Genomic DNA, 22,295 nt, shown 5'->3' with positions numbered 1-22,295 from the left:
GGGCAGCTCTGAAATCATTCCACTCCTTGTTGGACAAAATCCCCATGGGTTAAAAGCTAAGCCAACACCCTCCCCACCTCCGCCCGCCCCACACTAGGCACACACTCAGTGCTCAGAGGCTGGTATGCTCAAGGGTGTGGAAGCATCTCACTAAGGTGTTAGCAGTAAGACAGGGCCACCCGAACAAAAACAAGACCAGCCCTCAGAAGAACACAGGAGCAATCAAAGTCTGTCCGGGAAGGGTTAGAAGCTGCCCAGACCGCCTGGGAGGGAGCTCAGTTAGTAGGATCCTCTGAGAACAGTTACTCAGGCATACACAGGCCACGTGGAGGGGGCAGAGGGCCAGTTTTAAAAACAAAGCAAAAGAAGTAGGCTCGAGAGAGACGACTGCAGCAGCAGAGGTGGCATCCCCTGGGTTAGTGCCCGCATCTCATTGTGCATTTTAGCAGAAGTCACGATGCCGAGTTGTTGATTAGGAGGAAGAAAGCCCCTGGTGCATGCAAGGCAGCCAGGCCTACAACCTATGGAGGGAAAGAGAAGAAAGCAAAGAACAGCGTCAGAACCACAGCCTCATGTGGAGCCTGTTGGGAGCTACAGGCCTGGTCAGAGCAGCTGGGCGGGGGACTCCCTTTCCCTTCCAGAGAGAAGGGTCATCCCGGACTCTAACCCCCAGAAGGAAGCGTGGGCACAAAGAACCCTCTCTAAGCTCCTGCAGGGCACAACTGCAGCACATTTATAAAGAGGCTGGCCCAGGCCCATGGCTCCTTAGCCCTTGATGAGCAAAATCTACTTCCCGGAGTAATTCTGCTTCACTGGATTCTCTTCTCTTGAGCTCTGGCCAGGGTGACTGGGACCCTGGGGACTCAGATCAATGACCCAAGTTCTCTCTGACCCAGGGACAAGCCATCCATCTACTCATGGTGTGGACAGAGGCCCCAGCCACATGCTGTGGCTCTTCTCTCACCAAGCGAAAAATGCAAGCCTGTGTAACCCTTGCTGGTGGCTACTTCAGCTGCAGAAACCTCGCTTTGGTTTTTGAGAATAAATGACACAAAGATGGGAGAAGCTGGGAAGCAGTGACAGAAAGGAAGCGGGGTTTGTGTCAGGACAACCAGAGACAGGCAGCCAGCGAGGGAAGGAACACACTATTCCTCCAGAACCGGACAGGAGCTCTTAAAGTCAGGGTGGCCGTAGCGTCCTTTTCCATAGTAGCGGCTCCTCCAGCGGCTGGGAGTGCCCAGTGACCGTTCCGCCAGGCGTGAGAAGAGTGTAGTCCGGCCCCGGCAGGTGATGGAGTCGGGCACGTGTGGACAGATGGAGGAATCAGATGATGGGAAAGGGGGAGATGACAGAACAGCACATCCGCCACCCCCCAAAAATAAAAAAGTGACAAGGTCAAGGGGAAAGAAAAGAGAAAGTGAGAATTAGGGGCCAAGCGTGTAGAAAGTGAACACTGAACAGGAAGCCTGACACAGACTCATTAAGCAAAGGAAAACTCGGATGCTTTTCTTGAAGGGGCTGGGCAGGGAACAGCCCATCTGTGACTCAGTTTCCTGCCTGTGAAATGAGAAGGTGGGAACGTATGGTTTCTAGAGAATCTGGAATGATGCCCTGAATGCCAGTGTCCACCTAATGGAGCCTTTTCTTTTGTGGGGGAGAAAACCAGGGCCCAGCTTGTTAAGTGAGTTGCCTGAGGTGTGATCGGAGCTTGGCCTCACCACCTTATATCGCCCTCCCTGAACTGCTAAGAGTCCCATGCTGCTGGTCTCTGCTGGGATAGTTTTGGCTCAAAATCCAGCCCTGACAACCCTTCTTCCAGAGACTCTTCCTCATGTCCCCCAGATGGACGCAGAGGCCCCTGTCTCGGCTTTATCACAGCACCTGGCACGTTATCACCCTTTGCCCATTCATTCATGCACGTCAAATATATAGTGACCAACTATAATGTTCCTGGGATTGTACCAGGAGCCAGGAACATAAAGGTGTTAAGAAAGAGTCCTAATGTGTGCAGGTTTCATGCCAGTGCATGTCTGTCTTTATGACACCGGAAACTCCTTGCTGGTGGAGCCGTGGCCTTGGCCATCCGTGTTTCCCCAGGTGTGCGGCAGATACACAGCAATGGCTGCCTAAGACGCACACCTCTATGGTTACGATCCACTACCCCACATTTGTACTGGACTCCAACCCATCCTAAGTACAAAATACTAAACCCAGTATTGCATGAAATATGGTATTCCCCAACCCCACACTGTCATTCCTCCAGACCATCCCTCTACCTGGCCTGAATCAGTGAAGCACCAAGCATTTCTTTAGTGACTTCTCCTGCAGGAGAGAAAACTCATGCTGGGCCTCTCCTCAAGTGTAGCTGGAGGCCCACTTTGGCTCAAACTTGTAATCCCAGCACTCTGGGTCCAAGGGAGGCAGATCAGTTGAGGTCAGGAGTTTGAGATCACCCTGGTCAACATGGTGAAACCCCATCTCCACCAAAAAAAAAAAAAAAAAAAAAAAACCCCCACAAAAATTAGCCAGGCATGGTGGCAGGCACCTGTAATCCCTGCAACTTGGGAGGCTGAGGCATGAGAATCACTTGAACCCAGGAGGCAGAAGTTGCACTGAACTCTCAGGAGTTCGAGACCAGCCTGGCCAATATGGTGAAACCCCATCTCTACTAAAAATACAAAAATTAGCCAGCTGTCAGTGACAGAGCGAGACTGTCTCAAAAAAAAAAAAAAAAAAAAAAAAAAAAGACTCGCTCTGGAAAACAATGTGCAAGCCAAATCTGGCCACACGCTAAGAAAGGTTCTGAGTACTTTAAAGGGTTAAAAAAATAGTAACAAAGAACATGTGACAGAGACTGTGTCACTGCAAGCCCAAAATATTTACTACCTGACCCTTCCCAGGATAAGGAAAGCTGCCACCACCACACCTGGCGCTAGGTAAGGGAGGTGGGGATGTAGCTTCTCCAGGCACTCAGTGACACATGTGCACAGGGACGGGCGCCTCAGGGGCTTCCTTGGCAGTGGGTGGCAGACAGGCTCTTCCCATCACTCCCATCAAGAGCAGCTCCACTTTATGGGTTTTATATAGTGGGGTTCTGTGGGAGACTTCACTTTTAGAAAGTGTCCTTTTCCTTAAAGTTTAAAACTGGTCGGGCCAGTGGCTCTCACCTATAATCCTAGCACTTTGGGAGGCTGAGGCAGGAGAATCACTTGAGCTCAGGAGTTTGAAACCAGCCTGGGCAACATAGTGAGACCTCATCTCTGTGTATATAAAAACATTTTTAAGAAAAGTTTTTCAGAAAGGTAAAACTATTCTTAGTTTGCAGAGTGTACGGACACAGGTGGCAGGCCATACTTGACCTACAGGCTGGACTCCTGGGTGACATGAATCGTTTCACTTTCTACACGGTTGGGGGCAAAAATACCAAAAGAAGACTATTTCATGACATGTGAAATCCCAATTTCCAGCATTAAGTCTTACTGACATGCAGCCAGCTCCCTGGTTTAGGCCGTCTGTGGCTGCTCCCGTGCTGCGACGGCAGAGCTGAGATGCTGTGACAGAGACGGTGCTCGGCACCCTGCCAAAGGCAGCCCCCGGAGTGAGGACCTGATTTGCCCTCTTGGCCTGCAATGTCTCAAATATTCAGCAAGTTTACCTGCCCTAGACCTGACCCAACCCCTAGCCCAGAGACTTTTTAAGCCATGAAAACTGAGGCCCAGAGCATAAAAGGACTTCCCAGGTTCTCACAGAGCATTCGTGGCAGGGCAGAGGTCTCCTCTGAGTGTTTTAACAGAGGCAGCCAGAGGATGAAGGAAAAAGGGAATGAGACAGAAGGCAGGAGAGATGACAGTGGCCTGTAACCTGGTGGATATCACCCCCACACCAAGGAGTGCAAAGGGCTGTGCGTTAAACAAGGAGGGAGAGAGCTTCCAGCATCAAAGTACCACATAAACCCAAGTGACTGTGGTCCCCATAAGATGTGGCTGGCTTCTAGTGCTTCAGCTGGTGACACTGTAAGCAATATTGGCTCTGCTTATTTCAGTGACGCTTACAATATGTCGCTCTGACTTCTAACTGGCCCCATCTTGCCACTCCCTCGCAGAACCTTCTAGTCCTGGCCTGGCCTGGCATCAGTGCTGGTCTGCGAATAGTGATGATGCAGTTTCTTGTAGCTGCAAATTGGAGGTGCTCACCTGTCAAAGGGAGTCTCCAAAATAAATGTGGTAAATGAAATCCTGGTACACTCTGGCTAACCTGCTTTGTGTATTCCTAAAGTCCTGGGCAGAGGCTGGGCATGGTGGTTCACACCTGTAATCCCAGCACTTTGGGAGGCTGAGGCGGGCAGATCACTTGAGGTCAGGAGTTTGAGACAAGCCTGGGGAATATGGTGAAACCCCATCTCTACTAAAAATACAAAAACAGCCAGGTGTGGTGGCGCACACCTATAGTCCCAGCCCCTCAGGAGGCTGAGGCAGAAGAACTGCTTGAACCTAGGAGGCGGAGGTTGCAGTGAGCCAAGATCATGCCACTACACTCCAGCCTGGCGACAGAGCAAGACTCCGTCTCAAAAAACCCCCCAAAACAAAGTCTTGGGTAGAAAGGGCAGAAGGAGCCCTCTAAGATCCCAGGTGAAGCTGCGAGGGCCTGGCTGGCAGAATCTGGCTCGTGTGGGAGGCACTTACTCAGCTGACTTCCAGAAGTGCCCGGGGTGGGAGAGGCGCCGGTTCAGCTTGGGAAGTTTCTCCAGCATGTCCATCAGCAGGCTGAAGCTGGGTCTCTCCTGCAGGTCGAAAGCCCAGCAGGCCGACAGGATCTCCTGCAAATGGAGCTGCTGTCAGTGGTGTATGAGCTGGCTGGGAGGGAGGGAGCACACAGTAGGCGCTCCACGAAGAGTCCCTTCGATGTTCTCAAGTACCTCTAGCTGGCGGCCCCTCGAACACCCTGCTGACATGAAAGGCTGAGAAGTAACTGGGTTTCAGAGAAGCACTCATGCTTCTGGCTCCACGTGAGATGCACGAGATTACCTCCCCTCCTTCCTTCTTAGATCCACGCTCACCCGAAAATAAGAGTAACCACGATGAACAGACTAGCAATGGGAAAGAGATCAGAAAAGGGGCTGTTGGTTTTCTGAAGATGCAAAGTGCAAGGTACAATGTTCACAGGTGAAATGCAAGATACTGGGAATATGCGCAGGGCGGGGCTGCAGCAGAGGAGGGAGCCTCAGCGTTAGCAGAATGGCGGCTGGAGTGACAAGGAGGACTCAGTATAGGGGCAGCAGCTGACAGTCAGCAGAACAGCTGTCCCGACTGCCCCCAGAGCAGAGCCCTTCTGACTGCGGCACTGTGCTGCCTGCTCTCAGGATCCATGCGTGTGCCAGCACAGCCCTGCAGCCTGCTGATTCAGAGCTGCCTGTGAGGAAAGGCCTATTCCCTGCACATATGACCAGGCAGAATACATACACCCACACAGACTCAGCAACTCAGGCTTTTGCTCTTAAACACTAGACTCCATGGGGTTGCCTGCCTATCAGGAAAACCAGACAGAGATCAAAGATAAGCAGATCAAGAAACTATCTCTGGAGGATATGGGGTGTGCATGTGCTTGTGTACATTTGTGTGAGGCAGCTACTCTATACATAAAACAAGACCAGGCTGCAATAAAAAAGAAATCAACAAAGAAGGAAGTGCTTGAAATTAAAAATACAATTTCTGAATGGAAACATTAAAAGTGCTGGATGATAAAAATCAAGGAAATTCCCCAGGTGTGGGCTCAATTCTAGATAGGAACAGAAAATACAAAAGAAGGCAAGAAGAATGCAGGCTCACTAAGAGGAACCAAATTCTGTCTAATGGGGATTTCCACAAATGTAAACAGACTATTGGGCAGGAAATTATCAAAGAAATAATAAAAGAAAATTTACTAGAAACTTTCAAAAGTAGCATCTGTCTTCAGCTGAAAAGATCCAATAAAGGGACCTCACTTTTTAAAAAAAGTAAAAAAAAAATTAAAAACTCTACACTCAGACGTAATTTTATGAAATTTTCTCGATAGCAGGGATAAACTGAAAATCCTAGATGCTTCCAGAAAGAGTAAGATAAGCATCCACAAAAGGCTGAGAATCAGACCAACACCAGACTTCTCAACAAGACCTTGGACACTTAGTAGACAGCAGGGCAAAACCCCTGTGTTCTCGGGGAAAATTCTTATAAACCTGGAATTCTACTCCTGATGTGAGGACAAAATAATTTTTTTTAGGCATGCAAGGATTCAAAGAGTATCTCCCATTCTTCCACTGGGAGGCAGTTTCTTCAGGTTTCACTCGAAGTTTGTTTGCTACAGTGCAAATAAAGAAAGGGGAAGGCATGAGACATAAGAGTGCAACTGACCCAGGAGTAAATGAAAAGAAAACAGAAGGGTAACAGCTGGGTAACAGGCCTAACATCCCACTGATTCAAATGACAAGAAACCAGTGGGCTCTGAAAAGAATGAAACAAATTCCATTCAAGAAGCAGAATGCAGAAGAAGCTGAAAGACCTCAGGAATATGAGAAAGGTGTTTGTTTCTTTTTTCAGCAATAAGAAAAGGCAAAAAGAAAAAAAAAAAAGGCAATTACAAACTACAGGAAAAACCTAAATTGCCGTGGTCCAAATGTGAAGCCAACAAAATGGTAAGCCTTTAAGCAACTGATGAAGTGGAAGAGATGGACCCACAAAGAAGAAAACGTCATCCCAGTGAACTACCTGACCAGTAGCTAATAGCACTTGCAGTCTATTACCACAGTGTACACACTGTTGATTATCTTCTCACTTTTAGCCTCCATCAATAGGCACAGCATGGAAGATTTAATCATGGCAACTTAACAATAAATAATGGGAAAGCTGACCAAAGTAGCCCAGCAGAAAGGAGAGAGTGACAAGAGAGTGAAAAGCTGACAGACAGAGGTGATGCCTCTGGCGAATGACCTAGGGTGAGGGACTGCTGGTTTCCACTAAGAACCCTCTGGTCTTTTGATGTCTTCCCAAGTGCATGGACCCTTAGATACAATGACTAGTAACTCACCGGCTGCTTCAGAATATAAAGCAGTATATAAAGTTCACCCAGTGGTGAACTATACAGCAGTGTGGCTGGAGAGACAGAGAAAGGCACCACTCGGAGGGCACTTCTAGCTTTCGTCTATGATAAAAAAGTCACTTTATTGCATGGACCAGTGTTCCCCTACCCCTAATAGCAATGTGTTAAGAAGGGAAGGCAAGACAGACAAAAGAAAGGGAACTCCCGTGAGCCACGAGCCAGCTGCCGAAGCATCTGCTCTGTCCCCACTCCCCACACCCCAACCCCAATCTGGTCTCAAAGCAACCATCACCCTGCACTAAAAGAAATCCTTCTAATTACTTCAGAACTCTGGCTGTGCTCTAGAATGATCTGAGGAGCTCTATTTAAAAAAAAAAAACAAAAAAAAAAACCCTATGATCTTATTCCCATCCCAGGCCAATTAAATTGGCACCTCTATGGGAGAGACCCTGACCCTGGCATTTTTATCAGACTCCCAGATGATTCCAACCAGCGGCCAGTGCCAAGCCCTGACGCCCTCGCAGCCCTCTGCTCAGCTCTGCTCCAGCCTTTGCCTCCCTGATGATGGCACTTACCATTCTCTGCTCCAAGATGCTGAGTGTGCAGGAAGGAAACAAACTGCTGCCAGGAGGGCAGAAGGAAGAAGCTCCTTTCTTCCAGACACAACAAACATACATAACACTCTGCTTTATACAAAGATGTCCTTGCCAACTATTGTAAAGAGAGGTGAGAACTGGAAAGAATCTCCTTGTCCAGTGACAGAAGCAGTTACATTTCGGCGCGGCCGTAGGACAGGAGGGCAGACAGCCTTAACGATAAGGATTTGCTAATGGTTTGAGATAATGAGTATAATAAAATGTCATGTGGAAAAAGTCACAACAAAAACAATCAGCTAGATGTTATGACATTTATGTCTTAAATTTTTTTAAAAAAAGACTAGGCTGGGTACAGTGGCTCATGTCTGTAATCCCAGCACTTTGGGAGGCCAAGGCGAATGGATCACTTGAGGCCAGGAGTTCAAGACCAGCCTGGCCAACACGGTGAAACCCCATCTCTACTAAAAATACAAAAATTAGCAGGGTGTTTTGGTGCATGCTTGTAATCCCAGCTACTTGGAGGCTGGGGTGGATCACTTGAACCCGGAGCCTGGGCGACAGAGCAAGACTGTCTCAAAAAAAATTTAAAAAGACTGGAAGGCAGTGGCTACTTCAGCTGCTATCTGCGCTGCTCCAGAGCCTAGCCAAGGAGGCTACAGCCACAGCCAAGAGCCAAAACCTGTATCTTAAGCCCACTGGCAGTTGCAGGAGGCAGATAAAGAAGGGTCCCCAGAGAACCTCCGTCCCGCCCCACAAGTGTTTACAGCAGGTATTTTTGGGCAGATGAGGAAACCTGCACAGGGTCTTGCCTGGGTATACCCGCAACAGACTGGAGACTCATATGCACTCGGGGAATGGGGTGGAGCCACCAGGAATTCGAGCTATGCAGGGGGAGGAGCCTGGACTCTTCGGCTCACATGTGGTGGTCTGGTATTCAATCTGTGAGGCAGGGGCCTGTTGGGAGGACCCCCTCTTATTGGCTGAGAGCGTTCTTTTAATGAATTCTGCTCTCCTCACCTTTCAATGTGTCAGCGTGCCTAATATTTCCTGATCATGAGATAAGAATGAGGATTTTAGCTGAGCTAAAAAGCAAAAAATCCCACATCACCACTACACCCTCCTAAGGTGCCCAAGGATGCACTGAGGTGCAGGTGGTGTTCAACTGGCCCTGGCCTGAGAGTGTCAGGGAGGGGCTCATCATCCAAGCCCCTTGCCCAGTGCCCCAGAGGAAATGGATCAACTGGCCAAAGAGGAGCCTGCTGTTAGTGCTGTTACCTAGTATTTTGGTGTCATCTTTGGAGGTGCATACCTGTACAAATATTTTGCACTTCAACAAGATGACATATACTACTGTGGAATAAAGTAGATCAAATATAATGTCATCTTGAGTGAGCCTTCTCTTTGAAGACGCCCTAGCTGCTTGCCACCCATCAACTGAGAAAAATATTACAATCTATTAAGATCCTGGAGGAAGATGAGATTGAATTCATCACTGTGGATTTGCAGACAGTAATCCTGCCAGCATTGCTCATGACCTGAACAAGAAGCTCACAGCCTATTCAGATCTTAGCCTGGACAAACGCTGTGTGGGCCCTCGGAAGACTTCGATTGCTATGCTGCCCAGACACTGACTGCAGCTGCTTATTATCATCAAGGCTGTTTTGTCCCAATCCTATCTGATTCATGGACACGCGGCTATCACCAATGCACTGAAACCTCCAGCCCTGGAGTTTCTTTATATATCACTGCACCATGACAAAGGGAACTGAAAGTTGTCCGAATCAAAATAGAGTCACTAATGTGAAGAAAACGTCGACAAATCAGGCCTGGGAAAGCCCTGAAGACAGGCTTCTTGTGCTTGTATGTCTGATAACAAAAACAATCCCTAAAGACTCCAAAACCTGCAACCTTGTATGAAGACCACTGCAACCGTATACAAAAAAGTACTCCTAAAGGGCATCTGCGCAAAACAGCCTGTCTAACCTTGGACTGACATCACTCTTGTGATCTTTGTAGCCAGGGACAATTATTAAATATTTCAAAACAATTATGTAATCCTCTTCACTTTTCCCTTTGCCTCCTGGAATAAGCCATTTACCACGGCACGCATATTCCCGGTGCAGTGCTCTAGTTCCAAATAAACATCTTTTGAGAGCCTCTCTCTCTTATTTAGCCTGACAAAACTAACAAACACAGAGAAACCATTAAGAAGAAGCCATGCAGAAACGAGAAGTCAGCAACCATAATTAAGACTCGGTTTTTTGAAAACAAGTTTGCTGCGGAAACTTCCATTTGTTCTTAACAGTCAAGAAAAACATTATGGGGAAAGATTTAATACCACAGCGAAACACAACTATTTGTAGTTTGAGCAGTGATTTTAAAAAAAACACAAAAAATGATTTTCCTTCATGTAAATAACATGGGGCTTTTTTCAGGTATAACTGTAAGGCTGGATGTGGAGAAATAAATAAATAACATGGGGCTTTACTTTCTTTTCATCTTATAAATCAATGAAAACCATTATCTTTAAGGAAAAGAAAAAACACTGAAAGGAATGAAAAAGGTGATGGTGGGTGTGGACGGATATTTTCTTATTTACGCCTCCCTGTTCCTTCCCATCCCCAGCAGTGCGTGTCATTGTCATCCTAAGGCTGGTCACCTTGCCGGGAGCTCGGACACGCCCACCTTCTCCACGCCTAGAAACCACGTCACCACTCCACGCCCACTTCTGCACTCAGCACGCAAATCTGCACTCAACACCAAGCTCTGCACTCAGCACCTAGCCTGCCGTTAAACTCCCCCATGCCCACTTCTGCACTCAGCACGCAAATCTGCACTCAACACTAGCCTCTGCACTCAGCACCTAGCCAACCGTTGAAGAACCCCACCAAAATTTAAAAGCCCCGCCAAAACCTGCCCAATAGCATTTTGCATCCCGCTTACCTGCCAATGGCAGCTTACGCCGTCCACATCCTGCTTCCCCACAACCAATCAAAATGCCTCCACTCCCTATAAAACCCCATGTCCGAGAGGAGTCAAGCGCGACTTCTCCAGCCCCTCCCGTCGGACCACAGAACCTCGCCCAGGAGCCGATTAAATTTCTTTATTCCAATAACTGGCCTCAGTTGCCTCATTCAAACCTCGGTTGCTTCATTTAAACCTTACAGTCATCTCTAGCTAGACACCTGCGGGTGGCATAGCCCCTCACTGACCCCACTTCTCAGGTGGGTGAATGAAGGGCGGCCGTGCCACGCACCCCACCTTATCCCCAGTCCACTGCCCCTCCCAGGCAGGGGCTACTCACACTGACTTCCTTCCCCAGGCTGATAGAGGCCAGGACACGCTTCATTCCTTCCCCGCTTCCAATCTGCCAGATGGATGCCTCTGCAGCTTGGTTCTTCAAGGGCCAGTCTCGCGCTTGCAGCTCATACCAGACAGTCCTGTGGAGACCCAGCCGTGGCCGTGAGCTCTGGGGCTGCTCTGCCCAGCTCACACACAGGGGCTCGTACAGCCATCACCCAGCCAGAGGATCAGGACCCTTCTCCAACCTTCCTCACTCATTTGGCTTTAGGGGATGCGACGATGGCCTCCTGGAGGCTCCCCCCAGCCTTGGAGGACCTGGGCCCTGTGCTGTCATGGGGTGGGAAGTCTGAGACAGCACAGGCTTGAGCGGAGCATGGGTGGTCATTCCGACCTCAGCACAAACCCAGCTCTGCCACTTTCTACTGGCTCCTGGTGAAACGGCTTCACCTCAGTGGGGCTGATGCCTCTTGTCACAGGGTTGTTTGAGGAGTACTGAAGTGCCAAGCCCAGCACCTGGCACACATGGGTGCTCAGGAAAGGATACAGTTAAAGGTCAGGGAAGAAGGATGGCACCAAAGCCACCCCACTGGGAAGGACACCCAGAGACAGCACAGGGGACTGGGGTGGTGAGCCTTGCTTGGCTTCTCCACACCCCCTTGGCTTTCTCGACTTAGGACGGGACTTTCTCCATCAGATCCACACTGTCCAATGGGGGAAGCTCTTGCCACAGGGGGGGCTATTGGCTGGCCGAAATGTACACAGTTGAATGGAGGGGTAATCTGGGCAGTAAACACACACCAGATTTTAAAGACTTAGTAGGAAAAAAGAACATAAAATATCGTATTAATTTGGATGTTGATTACATGTTGAAATAATATTTTGGATATGCTGAGTTAAATAAAATATATCATTTTATAATATATAAAATATAAACAGGGGAAACTAATTTCACCCATCTCTTTTTTTAATGTGGCTATTAGAAAACTTTAGCCTCTATATTGGGCTTACATTACATTGCTACTGGTCAGCACCCAGCTCTCTGTGGGGTACCAGAGCCTGGCTGGCAGGACGCCCACCTCCCCCAGCCTGGGAGGGACAGTTCTCCGTCAGCTCTGGTGAGCGTCCTCCAAGATCAGCTGGGTGGGGCTGACGGCCAGTGTTAAGCACGGAACACAATAACCTAAGTTAGTCCTCAGGAAATGACCTTGTGGGGAGGAGCTATTCCTCTCCACAGCTTACTCATGGGGAGGCAGAAGGTCAAGGATGTGGTCATGCACCCAGCAAGCGGCAGAGTCAAGACTTAAGACCAGGTGGAGTTTTACTCCAAAGTCTGGGTTTTCAACACCTAAAAGCCCGCCTCCCTCTGCCACGGATGGCCACCAGGGCCCTACTCACCCAAATGCATAGACGTCAGCAGCTTTGGAGAATGGCAGCTGATCCTCGTCCTTCCCAGGGGTCATCTCACGCACGATCTCAGGGGCCAGATAGCACAGCCAGTCGTGGGACAGCTTCAGCTGGTTCTCACGCCTGGAGACCAGGAAGCCAGGGCAGGGACACAGGCCTTTCAGCAGGCAGCCAAGAGGCCTGCCGGGCTCAGGTCTGTCCCAGGGCCGGCAGTGCACCCACACACAGCTTAGAGAACACACCTAGAGCCAGCACGCTGACCCTGCACTTGGGAAAGGCACTGGTGCTTTTGAGGAATTCTACAAATGAGTCATGACCGGGTGTTTCTAGAAAAGTGGGGCAAGAACAGATACATATTGACAGGGAGGAGCCTGTGAAGGTGCCCAGCTCTCTTTGCTAGGAGGATGAGGCGCTTCTCTAACCAGGAACCCCGATCTGCCTGTGGATCTTGAACCTGCCTGAGACTGGTCCTGCAGCCTCAACTGCCACGCTCCCTTTCAGGGTTCCCCAGATGCCAGGGGAGGGTCCTTTCTCCTCACCCCGACCCCTTCAAGATTTGGGGAAATAAAATGACGCTCTTCCTCATCGTGGGGAAATGAATCCTGGGTCCTTGGCCAAGCTGGTGAACAGCCAGGGCAAATATGAGTGTGGTGACCTGGTCTCCAGGAAGTCAGCCTGAGAATCCAAACATGATCCAAATCTGATTCTGAACCAGAACTACAAGGGCAGGACCAAAGCGACCTGAACTTCCCTGCAGGGAGAGCTGCAGCTCAGCAACAAACAGTAAAGGGCCCAGACCCCAGGCTCGCCCTTCCCTACCCAGCATCCCCGTCCCACCCAGACACCCAAGACCCACTCACCGTCCCTCTCGGACCACGCCCGAGATCCCGAACAGCCCGAAGTCTGTGATGACCACCTTGCCGTTGTCATAGAAGACGTTCTTGGATTTGAGGTCTTTGTGTACGATGCCCTTGGCGTGAAGATACCCCATGCCCTGGAGGACGGCAAGCCCCAGATCAGCAGGAGTGAAGATGCGCAGTGATGATGGAGCTGCCACCCTGGGCTGGATGCTCTACCCAAACCCCCTCATTTGATCTTCACCATTCCATGCAGTATACTGTCCCCATTTTACAGAATACATCGAGGTTCAGAGAGGGAAAGTCACTTGCCCCAAGGCACACAGCAGTGAAGGAGCAGAGCTGAGATCTGACCCCAGATGGGTCCATGCTCTTTTAATGTTACCATGCTTCCAAACAGCCACCTTAACCTTGGATAAGGTAGGGGGTATGAACAGGGTGAAGGGCAGGGAGCCAGGTGGGTCAGGAACAGTGAGATTATCTGTGTTAAGTCATAAAGGGCCTAAATGAGCTGGGGTTTTCTGTCAGGATATGCATCACTGGTCTCCACTCTCAGGCAGGGCCAGGGCTCAGGGCAGGGGACCAGAGAGGCATTCCCACAGAGGGGTTCCCAACTTGGGATGTTCCTAAGATCTGAGCTGTAGAAGGAGCCCTGGACTAAAACTGAAATCTGGGGTTTGAATTCCATCTCAGCTCAGAGTCTCACTCACTCTGTGGTGGTGGACACAGTGCTCAACTCCCCTGAAGCCTGGTTTCTCATTGCCAAGTGAAAGGTGGCAGTGGGTGATTTCTAACCAATGCTCTATTTGAAGTGAGCACTGATGAGGCCGGTACATGGAACGTGGGTGACCTGACACAGGCATGATCTCAACCAAGGTCAAGCTTCTTCAAACACCAGACCCAGGGCTCCTGTGCACCCCAATGCATAGATTATTGCATTTTTAACCTAACACCAATCCGGAGAGGGAGGTTATAGGAGGATCCCCGTTTTACAGGAGAGAAAACTGAGGCTCAGAGAGGCTAAACAACCTGCCCAAACTCACACAGCAGGTGTGACCAGGATTGAAACTGTCTCTAAAGCCTGCCGAGTTCCTTCCCAAACAAGTCAATTCCATCAAGGCTAATCATGTAGACGGTCAGCTCCCAGCTGTGAGTGAATGAGAGACAGGGAGGAGGAGACGAGGTCCCACCCTTGAGGAGCCTGAGCTAGAGGGAGAGGCAAAGCTGCCAAACCAACTTGACGGGGGCTGACAGAGTGGGAGAACAGCCGAGAGCCCTGGAACTGGCCAGAAACCCATCCCCAAGAGCAGACACTCCCGCACCTTGATGATCTCCTGAGCGATCTGCCTCGTCTTGTTGATGTCCAGAGACGTCTTGGGGTCCCTCACAAACGAGTGCAATGTCCGCCCCTTGCAGAAGCTGTTGAGGGTGGTGGTGGGTCAAGCACAGGTCCCGGGCTGGTGCAGCCTGACCCTGTCCCTGGTGGAGCCCATGGGGAGAACTGTGCCTGCCTGCCTGCCTGCAAGGGCTCTCTCCACCCCCCTCAACTGTGAGCCAAATCTTCTTTAACCCAGACGATGGCTGCTGGGGTCTGGCCTGAACATGCAGAAACACATATGACGCCACGCATGTACATGTACACAAACCCCATTCCCTGAGAACCAGTGCTTGCCTGTCCTACAACAGGAAACAGCGCATCAAAGCTCCCAGGAACTCAGAGTAGCCATGCTTGGTGGGTTCAAGGCAGGATCACTCTGATGGGGAAGAACTTGGCCTTTTAAGGCAATCACCAGGCAATATCAAGGCACTGGAGATCACTGTCAAGAGTCTCATTATAGTTTTCATTTTTTCTTGATCATGGGATTTTTATAACAATAAAGGAGCGTGCAAGGAGGGAAAAGGGGTAGGGGAGATGTTAGGAGCATCACGGTGACTATTGGAAAAGGAGCCTGAGTTCTGGGGTCTCCACCTGCATCACTTCCTAAAGCCTAGGGCAAGGAGGGACCCAGAGAGAATGTGGGGTCACTTCCCTGTTCCAGGGGAGCTATCTTAGGAAAGGACTATGATTTTAGAAAAATATTCTGGAGTCTCAGAGCCTTTAAAAACTGGGCGAGGGGCTGGGAGCAGCAGCTCATGCCTGTCCCAGCACAGAGCGAGACTCCTCCTCAAAAAAAAAAAAGAAAAAGAAAAAAGAAAAAAAAGAAAACTGGGTGAGGGGTAGAGAGTATTGGTGATTTCCTTATCTGTGTCCCACTTTTCTTCAGCATATTCTAAACAAAGTAATGTTTTTTTGTTAATGAATATTTTCCTCTTTCAGCCAGGCCACAGTGGCTCATGCCTGTAATCCCAGCACTCTGGAAGGCTGAGGTGGGCGGATCACCTGAGGTCAGGAGTTTGAGACGAGCCCAGCCAACATGGTGAAACTCCCTCTCCACTAAAAATACAAAAATTAGTTGGGCGTGGTGGTGTGCACCTGTGATCTCAGGTACTTGGGAGGCTGAGGCAGGAGAACTGCTTGAGCTCAGGAGGTGGAGGTTGCAGTGAGCCAAGATCACACCACTGCACTCCAGCCTCGGCGACAGAACAAGACCCTGTCTTGTGTTTCATTAATTAATTACCTGTTTTGTTTTTTATTAATTTTGGAGACAGAGTCTTGCTCTGTAAATAAATTATGGGACCACCAGTGATCAGCTCATGAGCGTTACATGACTCATTCCAACTCTACTGCACTCCAGGGAGGTCATGCTGGCAGTCTGAAATTGATCATGGTGAGAATATTTACACCACAGGAAGTGATGGATGTAACAAATTAGGGCTTCCCTCCCTACTGACCCAAAACTGGTTCATACACATTTACCAGCACACCACCAGGTTCGGCCTCTGTGATGGGGATACCATGCATGTGTTAGAAGAGAGCAGACCTCAGACCCATTATCGAGTGCAGAAGGCAAGGCATGAACCAGCATGATCTCTCCTTTGCATTTTTATAAGAAGGAATAAATTGTTTAAAAATGTGAGTTTATGCAAATGTCTTCATTTTAACAGAAGGGATGTTAACTGTTTATAGTGTCTCTGACTTTGGGGAGAAGCGCTCAGATGCAGTGGGAGACGACTGGCTTGCACTCTTTATCTTCGATGGACATTTGATTTTCTATAACCTTAGAAAGGTCTCACTCTGTCACCCAGGCTGGAGTGCAGTGGCATGAACTTGGCTTGCTGCAGCCTGGACCTCCTGGGCTCAAGTGATCCTTCTGCCTCAGCCTCCCAAGTAGCTGAGACCACAGGTACCTGCCGCCAGGCCCAGCTAATTTTTCTGTATTTTTTGTAGAGATAGCATTTCACTATGTTGCCCAGGCTGGTCTCAAGCTGCTGGGTCCCAAGCAATCCTTCCACCTTGGCCTCCCAAAGTGTTGTGATTATAGGCATGAGTCACTGCACCAGCCCATATTTATTTATGTTTTAGTGTCAGTGAGGTTATGTGAGTAGGAAGTTATATCCCATTTTTGGTTTTCTTCCTTGTGCCTCTATTAGAACTTTCACACCTTCTAGGGCATCCAAACAACGTGACTCCCTGGGAAGGGGGAGGCTGAGGCGGCCATCCAGCATGAGGGCCTGGGGCTGGGTTACCTGGTGATGATGGCCAGGTGGGGCGGGTTCATGCAGGCCCCCATGAAAAGCACCACGTTCTCGTGCCGCGTCTGCCGGTAGTTCATCACCTCTTTCTTGAAGAGCTTCAGGTGGTCCTGGTTGTGGCCGTCCATCTCTAGCAGGCGAATGGCCACCTCGCCATGCCAGCGGCCGCGGTGCACCCGGCCCCAGCGGCCCTGCCCGATGGGCTCGCCCAGCTCTACCTGCTCGAAGGGGATGTCCCACTCCTGCAGGTACACACTGGTCTGGCTGGCCTTGCGAGAGATGGGGCCCCGCCAGGGCCGGCGAGAGCTTGGCAAGTCGTCTACCTCGTCCTCGTCATCTTCTGCCTCTGACTTGCCAGCCTCTGGCTCCTCAGCCTGAAAGGAGAGCAGGGAGGAAGAGGCATGGGCAGAAGATCTGGGCTCCGTGACTTCTCTTCCCTCTCCTGGAGCCTCTGCCAGGTAAGGGAGGAGTGAGGCATCCTGCCAGGGCAGCCAGCTGCTGTGGACAGCGGGCGGCTCGCTTAGCATCACTGGACCTCAATGTCCTCATCCACAATATGTGGCAGTTGGCCCCAGTGACCTGAGGCCCTTTGTCCTGCTAATACTCCAAGACCTACCTGTGAGCAACATCTAATTGTCTAGGGAAGAGCAAGAGCAGCCCTGGCATAGAAGAATTTCACTGCACTCATCCTTCTGGAACTCTTGTTTAAACACAGAGTTTCTGACTCTCCCTGGGCAGCAGTAAATCAGTCTGTTAACATTCTCCAAGCCATATTGCAATGGAGGGATCCAGGCTCAGCTCACACTCATGTTCACGGTTCAAGGCAGTGGTTCTTGACCCAGGCTACAATCACCTGGGGAGCATGGGGAAGACAGAGCTTGGACAAACTTGCTCCATTACAGTCATCATCGTTCCTCCCTGCCATGAACCTCTGCAGCGGGTGCCTGGGACAGCCCTTGCCAGGGCCCAGCACCCACCCCACTCACTCTCAAGCCCCCTGCACATTCTGAGATGGGGAAGGGAGAAAAGAGGGAGGGGCCATCTGTGGACTCACGTGTGTCACCCTCACCTCTGCTTCGTGAGCCTCCAACACGTCTGCTTTTGGCTGGTCATTGAGCCTAAGAGTAAAACAGGGTTTGTCAAGGAGACCTTGAGGGAGGCCGCTCTGCTCTCATCTGGCAGGACTCCCGGGTGAGGTCTGAGACTAAGGTCTTTAATCTGACTTACATCTGGCTAAGGGAAAGGCCACGAGGATACTGCGCGGACAGGCAGGAGGAGGCTGAGGGCCAGGCCTGCCCCTGTACGGCCTCAGCCTTCCCCAGGCTAACTTGAAGGTGGTGGGGGCTGAGAGGTGGGCAGTGATCACCAAAGCCCCTTTCCAGATGTGACACTGCTACACAAGGGCTCCAAGCACACCCACAGGACTCGGAATCTGATGGCCTTGACTTGGAGAACTGGCTCTATCACTTCCTAGCTGTGTGACCTTATGTAATTTCTTAACCTCTCTGGGTTGGCTGCATGTTATGATGACATCTACTTTGATACCTACCACCAGGCTGGATGAGATGCAGGAATGTGAGTCAAGTGCTCAGCATGGCCTGGCAGAGAAAGGGCTCCATACAGGAGCTATTCTTAGGCTTCTCTAACTCCAAGTGTCCTCTGTCTACCCCTCCTGGGTCCCAAGACTGCTCCAGTTCCATATTTGGCCCCACCCAATGTTGACATACTGATAGGAGGCAAATAAAATCCTCTGCGGAGTTCACTGGCCCAGAGGGCGAATGAGCCCCAGGAGTTCTGCATCTGGCTGGCCGGAGATGGAAGGGTGGAGTGGGAGGTGGCAGAGACGTGGACACAGCCTAGGGATGCCTACCGGGTACTGTCGGCGGCTTCGGGGAGCGAGGCTGCCTGTGCAAAGGCCGAAATGTCTGGAGGAAACACAAAGCAAACGCAAAGCATGAGATCGCTTCCCTCCCCAAAGAGACATCGCGCTCAAACCCAGCACCCCAGAGAGGTTGATTCTCCCTGAGCGGGCTGCCTTGTGCTCCCCTGGCACTTCCACAAGGACCAGCCTGTGCCCTTCCATGGACCTTGCAAGCACACAGCCTCCACAGCTCCTGCTTCTGCATACACAGCTCTGTCTCAGGAAGGGGCTCGGGGCGGGTGGGGGAGGGTGAGATTTCTCGTTACCACCACTCCCCGGTGGCCAAACTGCCCCACACAAGCAAGTGGTAAAAGCAAACTGGGCTCTCATTTACTGGACAGGCGGCTGAAGCTGCTCCTGTTTGGAGGCCAGGGCTGCTTGTGACAACCCTTGAAAGTAATGAGATTCCCTCACTTTGGCCAGCGAGGCTGTCGCAGGACACGCACATGGTTCATTAGCGACACCTGGTGCCTGGCGCAGCTGCTGGGGATTTCCAGCACAGAGGCCCCAACCCCTCAGCTTCCGGGTATGGGTCACTGTGGAGCAGCTCTCAGGGGAGAGGAGGAAACTCCATATATCAAGGGCCCAAAAGTGGGCAGCTGGGACTGACCCCTGAGACTGGGGTGTTCCCAGTTTAGCACTGAAAGTCCCACGTCCAGGGACACCAGAACCAAGTTACTCCAGCATGGAACCAAGTGCTACAGGGAGATTGGTGGTCCCAGGGCCGTTATGGGCCGCTCACTCCCCGCTCCTTCTGCAAAAACAGAGACAGGAAGTGGCAGTGGCTGGAGCTATCAGAGGCCTCTCTCCTGCCCGTGTGGACAAAGACCTCCCTTGACCTTCTGCTAGGGCTTTCTTCTACCTTTGAAGGTCATCTGAACCACAGGCTGTGACATCTCTGGGACCTCACGGACTTGGAGAATCTGATAGAGGCAGTGGGCCTCCTTATCAGGGAAATGCACACATATGCCCAACATCCGTGCACAATTTCTGGGGGATCAGAACCTTAGAAACCTCTACTTATAAGGCCTCCCCCGGACATAGTGTGTCTGCAGACTATCAGCAGGGGCCTGGCCTTTCCACCTATCCAACACGGCTCGAATGTTCCACAGAAGGCAAACACATGCCAAAGGCATGAGAGAAGCAGGAAGAGGGGGGGCTTGGGGAGGAACTGCACCCCAAGAGGGAAGGCAAAATGCCTCTGAAGCCTCATGCTTTTCCTTAAAAGTTAAGAGTGTATCATACATTCTGCTCCAAAATGTGTCCATGTTTGTTTTAATAGAAATATTTCCTTGCCCTCTCTATGACATATCTTCAGGAGAAAAGGGGAAAACTTCTCTTCTGGGAGAAGAACCATGTCTTCCCAATGTTTGGGGTAATCCCTGTGTGCGTCCTAGAGCTAGTAACCAGGGGGCCACAACAAAAAACGGGTGAAACTGCAGAGGCTGCCCAGCTGCTCAGAGGAAGCCTCCTGGGGCGGGTTCTCAGGCCCCTGACCGCGGCCCTGCACACACCCAAGCAATGCCATGTGGCCAGTTTCTAAGGACTCACAGACGCTGCAAGTTAGCCCCCTAATGGAGCTGGCTTAGGGAATAGAAAAGCCTGGAGTAACCAAAATACTGTGACTCAAGACAGTCCTGTTCAAGCCAAGAAAAAAACCAGCTACAGTCTTTGTCTTAAACACAGTTATTCTCATCACCATCAGTTACAGAAAAAAAGCACTGATCTCAAACACTTTAGGGGCAGGAATGAAAAGGTTGGTACACAGTAAATGTACAAAACAATTTTTGCAGAAAGAACTCAATGGATTGACTTATTGTAAGGTTTTTCCTTTAAACTTTCTGCAATAAGGAGGCATTTCCAGCAAGAGCCAGCAGATGGCACCGTGTGGTAAGGCACAGAAAGGTGACGCCCACTAAGTTAAGTGAAGCCTGTAGAACTTCCCAAATGGGTTTCCACTTCTGTTAAGACAAGGCAGTAGTTTCCCATCATTGTGCAAGGGAGGATATGGTGACAGATGCTCATCGGGCAATAGCAAAAAGTCCTCCCCCCATTCCATAAACCCAGGTTCTAGTCCTGCTTGTGCCATCTCCTGGCAGTGTGACTTTGAAAGAAGTCACCTGCAGTGTCTGTGCCAAGAGGCTGGATGGGATGGATTCCAGGGTCCCTCCCAGCAAGAACTTCCTACATGTCAGAGGCCCACCTCCCCACTTGCCCTGCCCCCTTCCCATCCTCCATGGGCAGCCAGCTCTCAGAACAGGTAGAGGGAGACTCAAGCACCTCCAAAGGTACTCAGGTGGTCTGGACAGAAGGGGTCACAGCAAGGGGCAGTTAATGGAACCATGCAAAGGACTCACCTGGAAAGATAAACTGCTGTCTATGATGAATGAAGTAGGCAGCTTTAAACAGAAGAGGAGGTGAGTCACACACACAGAACGGCCAATGCAGGAGGGAGGAGCAGAATTGCAGACACTGGCTTGGGAGACAGGGACTTGTTATTGGGCTGGGACAGCCCTGCCCCAGATGGGCCCGGCAAGGACAGGCCAAACCATGCAGGAAGAAGGAAAAGAGCTGGGAGAAAGAAAATGGGCCCTGGTAGGAGTCCGCAGGACTAAAGGGGCTTGCACTGGAGGATCGGGCATTCCAAGACCGCATCTCTGGTGACCAGCGCTCTGTGAAATCCATGTGAGCCCAAAAGGGCAAAATGTAATGGGAGAGAAACAATATTTCTGAAAAGTTTAACAGTGCTATGTGCGGAAGAATGGCCTCCTCCCGAGCCCCACCGGTACCTCCAGAGTGTCTCAGCCTTACCACTCCCTCCCACATTGTTTTTTTCTCATGTAGGGAACTGAGAGGGATGCAGTGGGGTTCTGGAAGCTGACAGCATGTTGCAGCCTCAATTCTGCTACATAACTAGGCTCTGGGACCTTAGGGAGGTGGCTAACCTCTCCAGCACTGTCAAATGCGGTTGTAAATAGTCATGTGCCACAGAACGTTGTTTTGGTCAACAAGGGACCACATACACGATGGTGGTCCTGATCACAACAGTGGGAAAATTCCTCTCGCCTAGTGATGTGGTAGCTGTGGTAACAGGGCAGCGCCGTGTATTCCTCACGTCTGTGGTGATGCTAGCGGGAAATAACCCACAGCCCTACAAGCTGTGTAAAAGGATAGCACGTACAATGATGTGCAGTAGCATCTGACTTGATAATGAGAATAAACAACTATATTACTGGTTTATGTGTTTACTATATTGTACTTCTAATCATTATTTTAATTTTATTGATTGATTGATTGAGATGGAGGCTCTCCCTGTTGCCCATTCATTCATTCATTCATTCACTTACTGATTGAGATGGAGGCTCGCCCTGTCGCCCAGGCTGGAGTGACATGGCAGGATCTCGGTTTACTGCAACCTCCGCCTCCTGGGTTCAAGCAAGTCGCCTGCCTCAGCCTCCCGAGTAGCTGGGATTACAGGCACACACCACCACGCCTGGCTAATTTTTGTTT

General features: G+C 50.4%; 1 protein-coding gene across 2 annotated transcripts in view; it reads right to left on the bottom strand.

Annotated features, from left to right (window-relative positions):
* KSR1 (kinase suppressor of ras 1) overlaps window positions 1-22,295 on the bottom strand; it is a 172,045-nt gene that overhangs the window by 4,021 nt on the left and 145,729 nt on the right. The window contains exons 11-20 of one of the 2 annotated variants that reach the window (XM_012449403.3): window positions 21,143-21,184; window positions 18,735-18,789; window positions 17,934-17,982; window positions 16,859-17,238; window positions 14,554-14,650; window positions 13,235-13,368; window positions 12,366-12,497; window positions 10,972-11,107; window positions 4,683-4,816; window positions 1,147-1,227 (exon numbers count right to left, since the gene is read on the bottom strand). In XM_012449403.3, the coding sequence (XP_012304826.2) occupies window positions 1,147-1,227; window positions 4,683-4,816; window positions 10,972-11,107; window positions 12,366-12,497; window positions 13,235-13,368; window positions 14,554-14,650; window positions 16,859-17,238; window positions 17,934-17,982; window positions 18,735-18,789; window positions 21,143-21,184 (1,240 nt within the window). The remainder of the gene's footprint in view (window positions 1-1,146; window positions 1,228-4,682; window positions 4,817-10,971; window positions 11,108-12,365; window positions 12,498-13,234; window positions 13,369-14,553; window positions 14,651-16,858; window positions 17,239-17,933; window positions 17,983-18,734; window positions 18,790-21,142; window positions 21,185-22,295) is intronic. The other variant, XM_064367629.1, reaches the window with a different exon arrangement.

Source organism: Aotus nancymaae, unplaced genomic scaffold (genome assembly GCF_030222135.1).
Source record: "Aotus nancymaae isolate 86718 unplaced genomic scaffold, 86718_ANA_hifiasm-v0.15.2.pri h1tg000072l, whole genome shotgun sequence".
In the NCBI taxonomy this organism is placed as follows: Eukaryota; Metazoa; Chordata; class Mammalia; order Primates; family Aotidae; genus Aotus; species Aotus nancymaae.
Note: the sequence above shows the minus strand (reverse complement) of the source record. Positions and strands in the feature narration are given on the sequence as shown.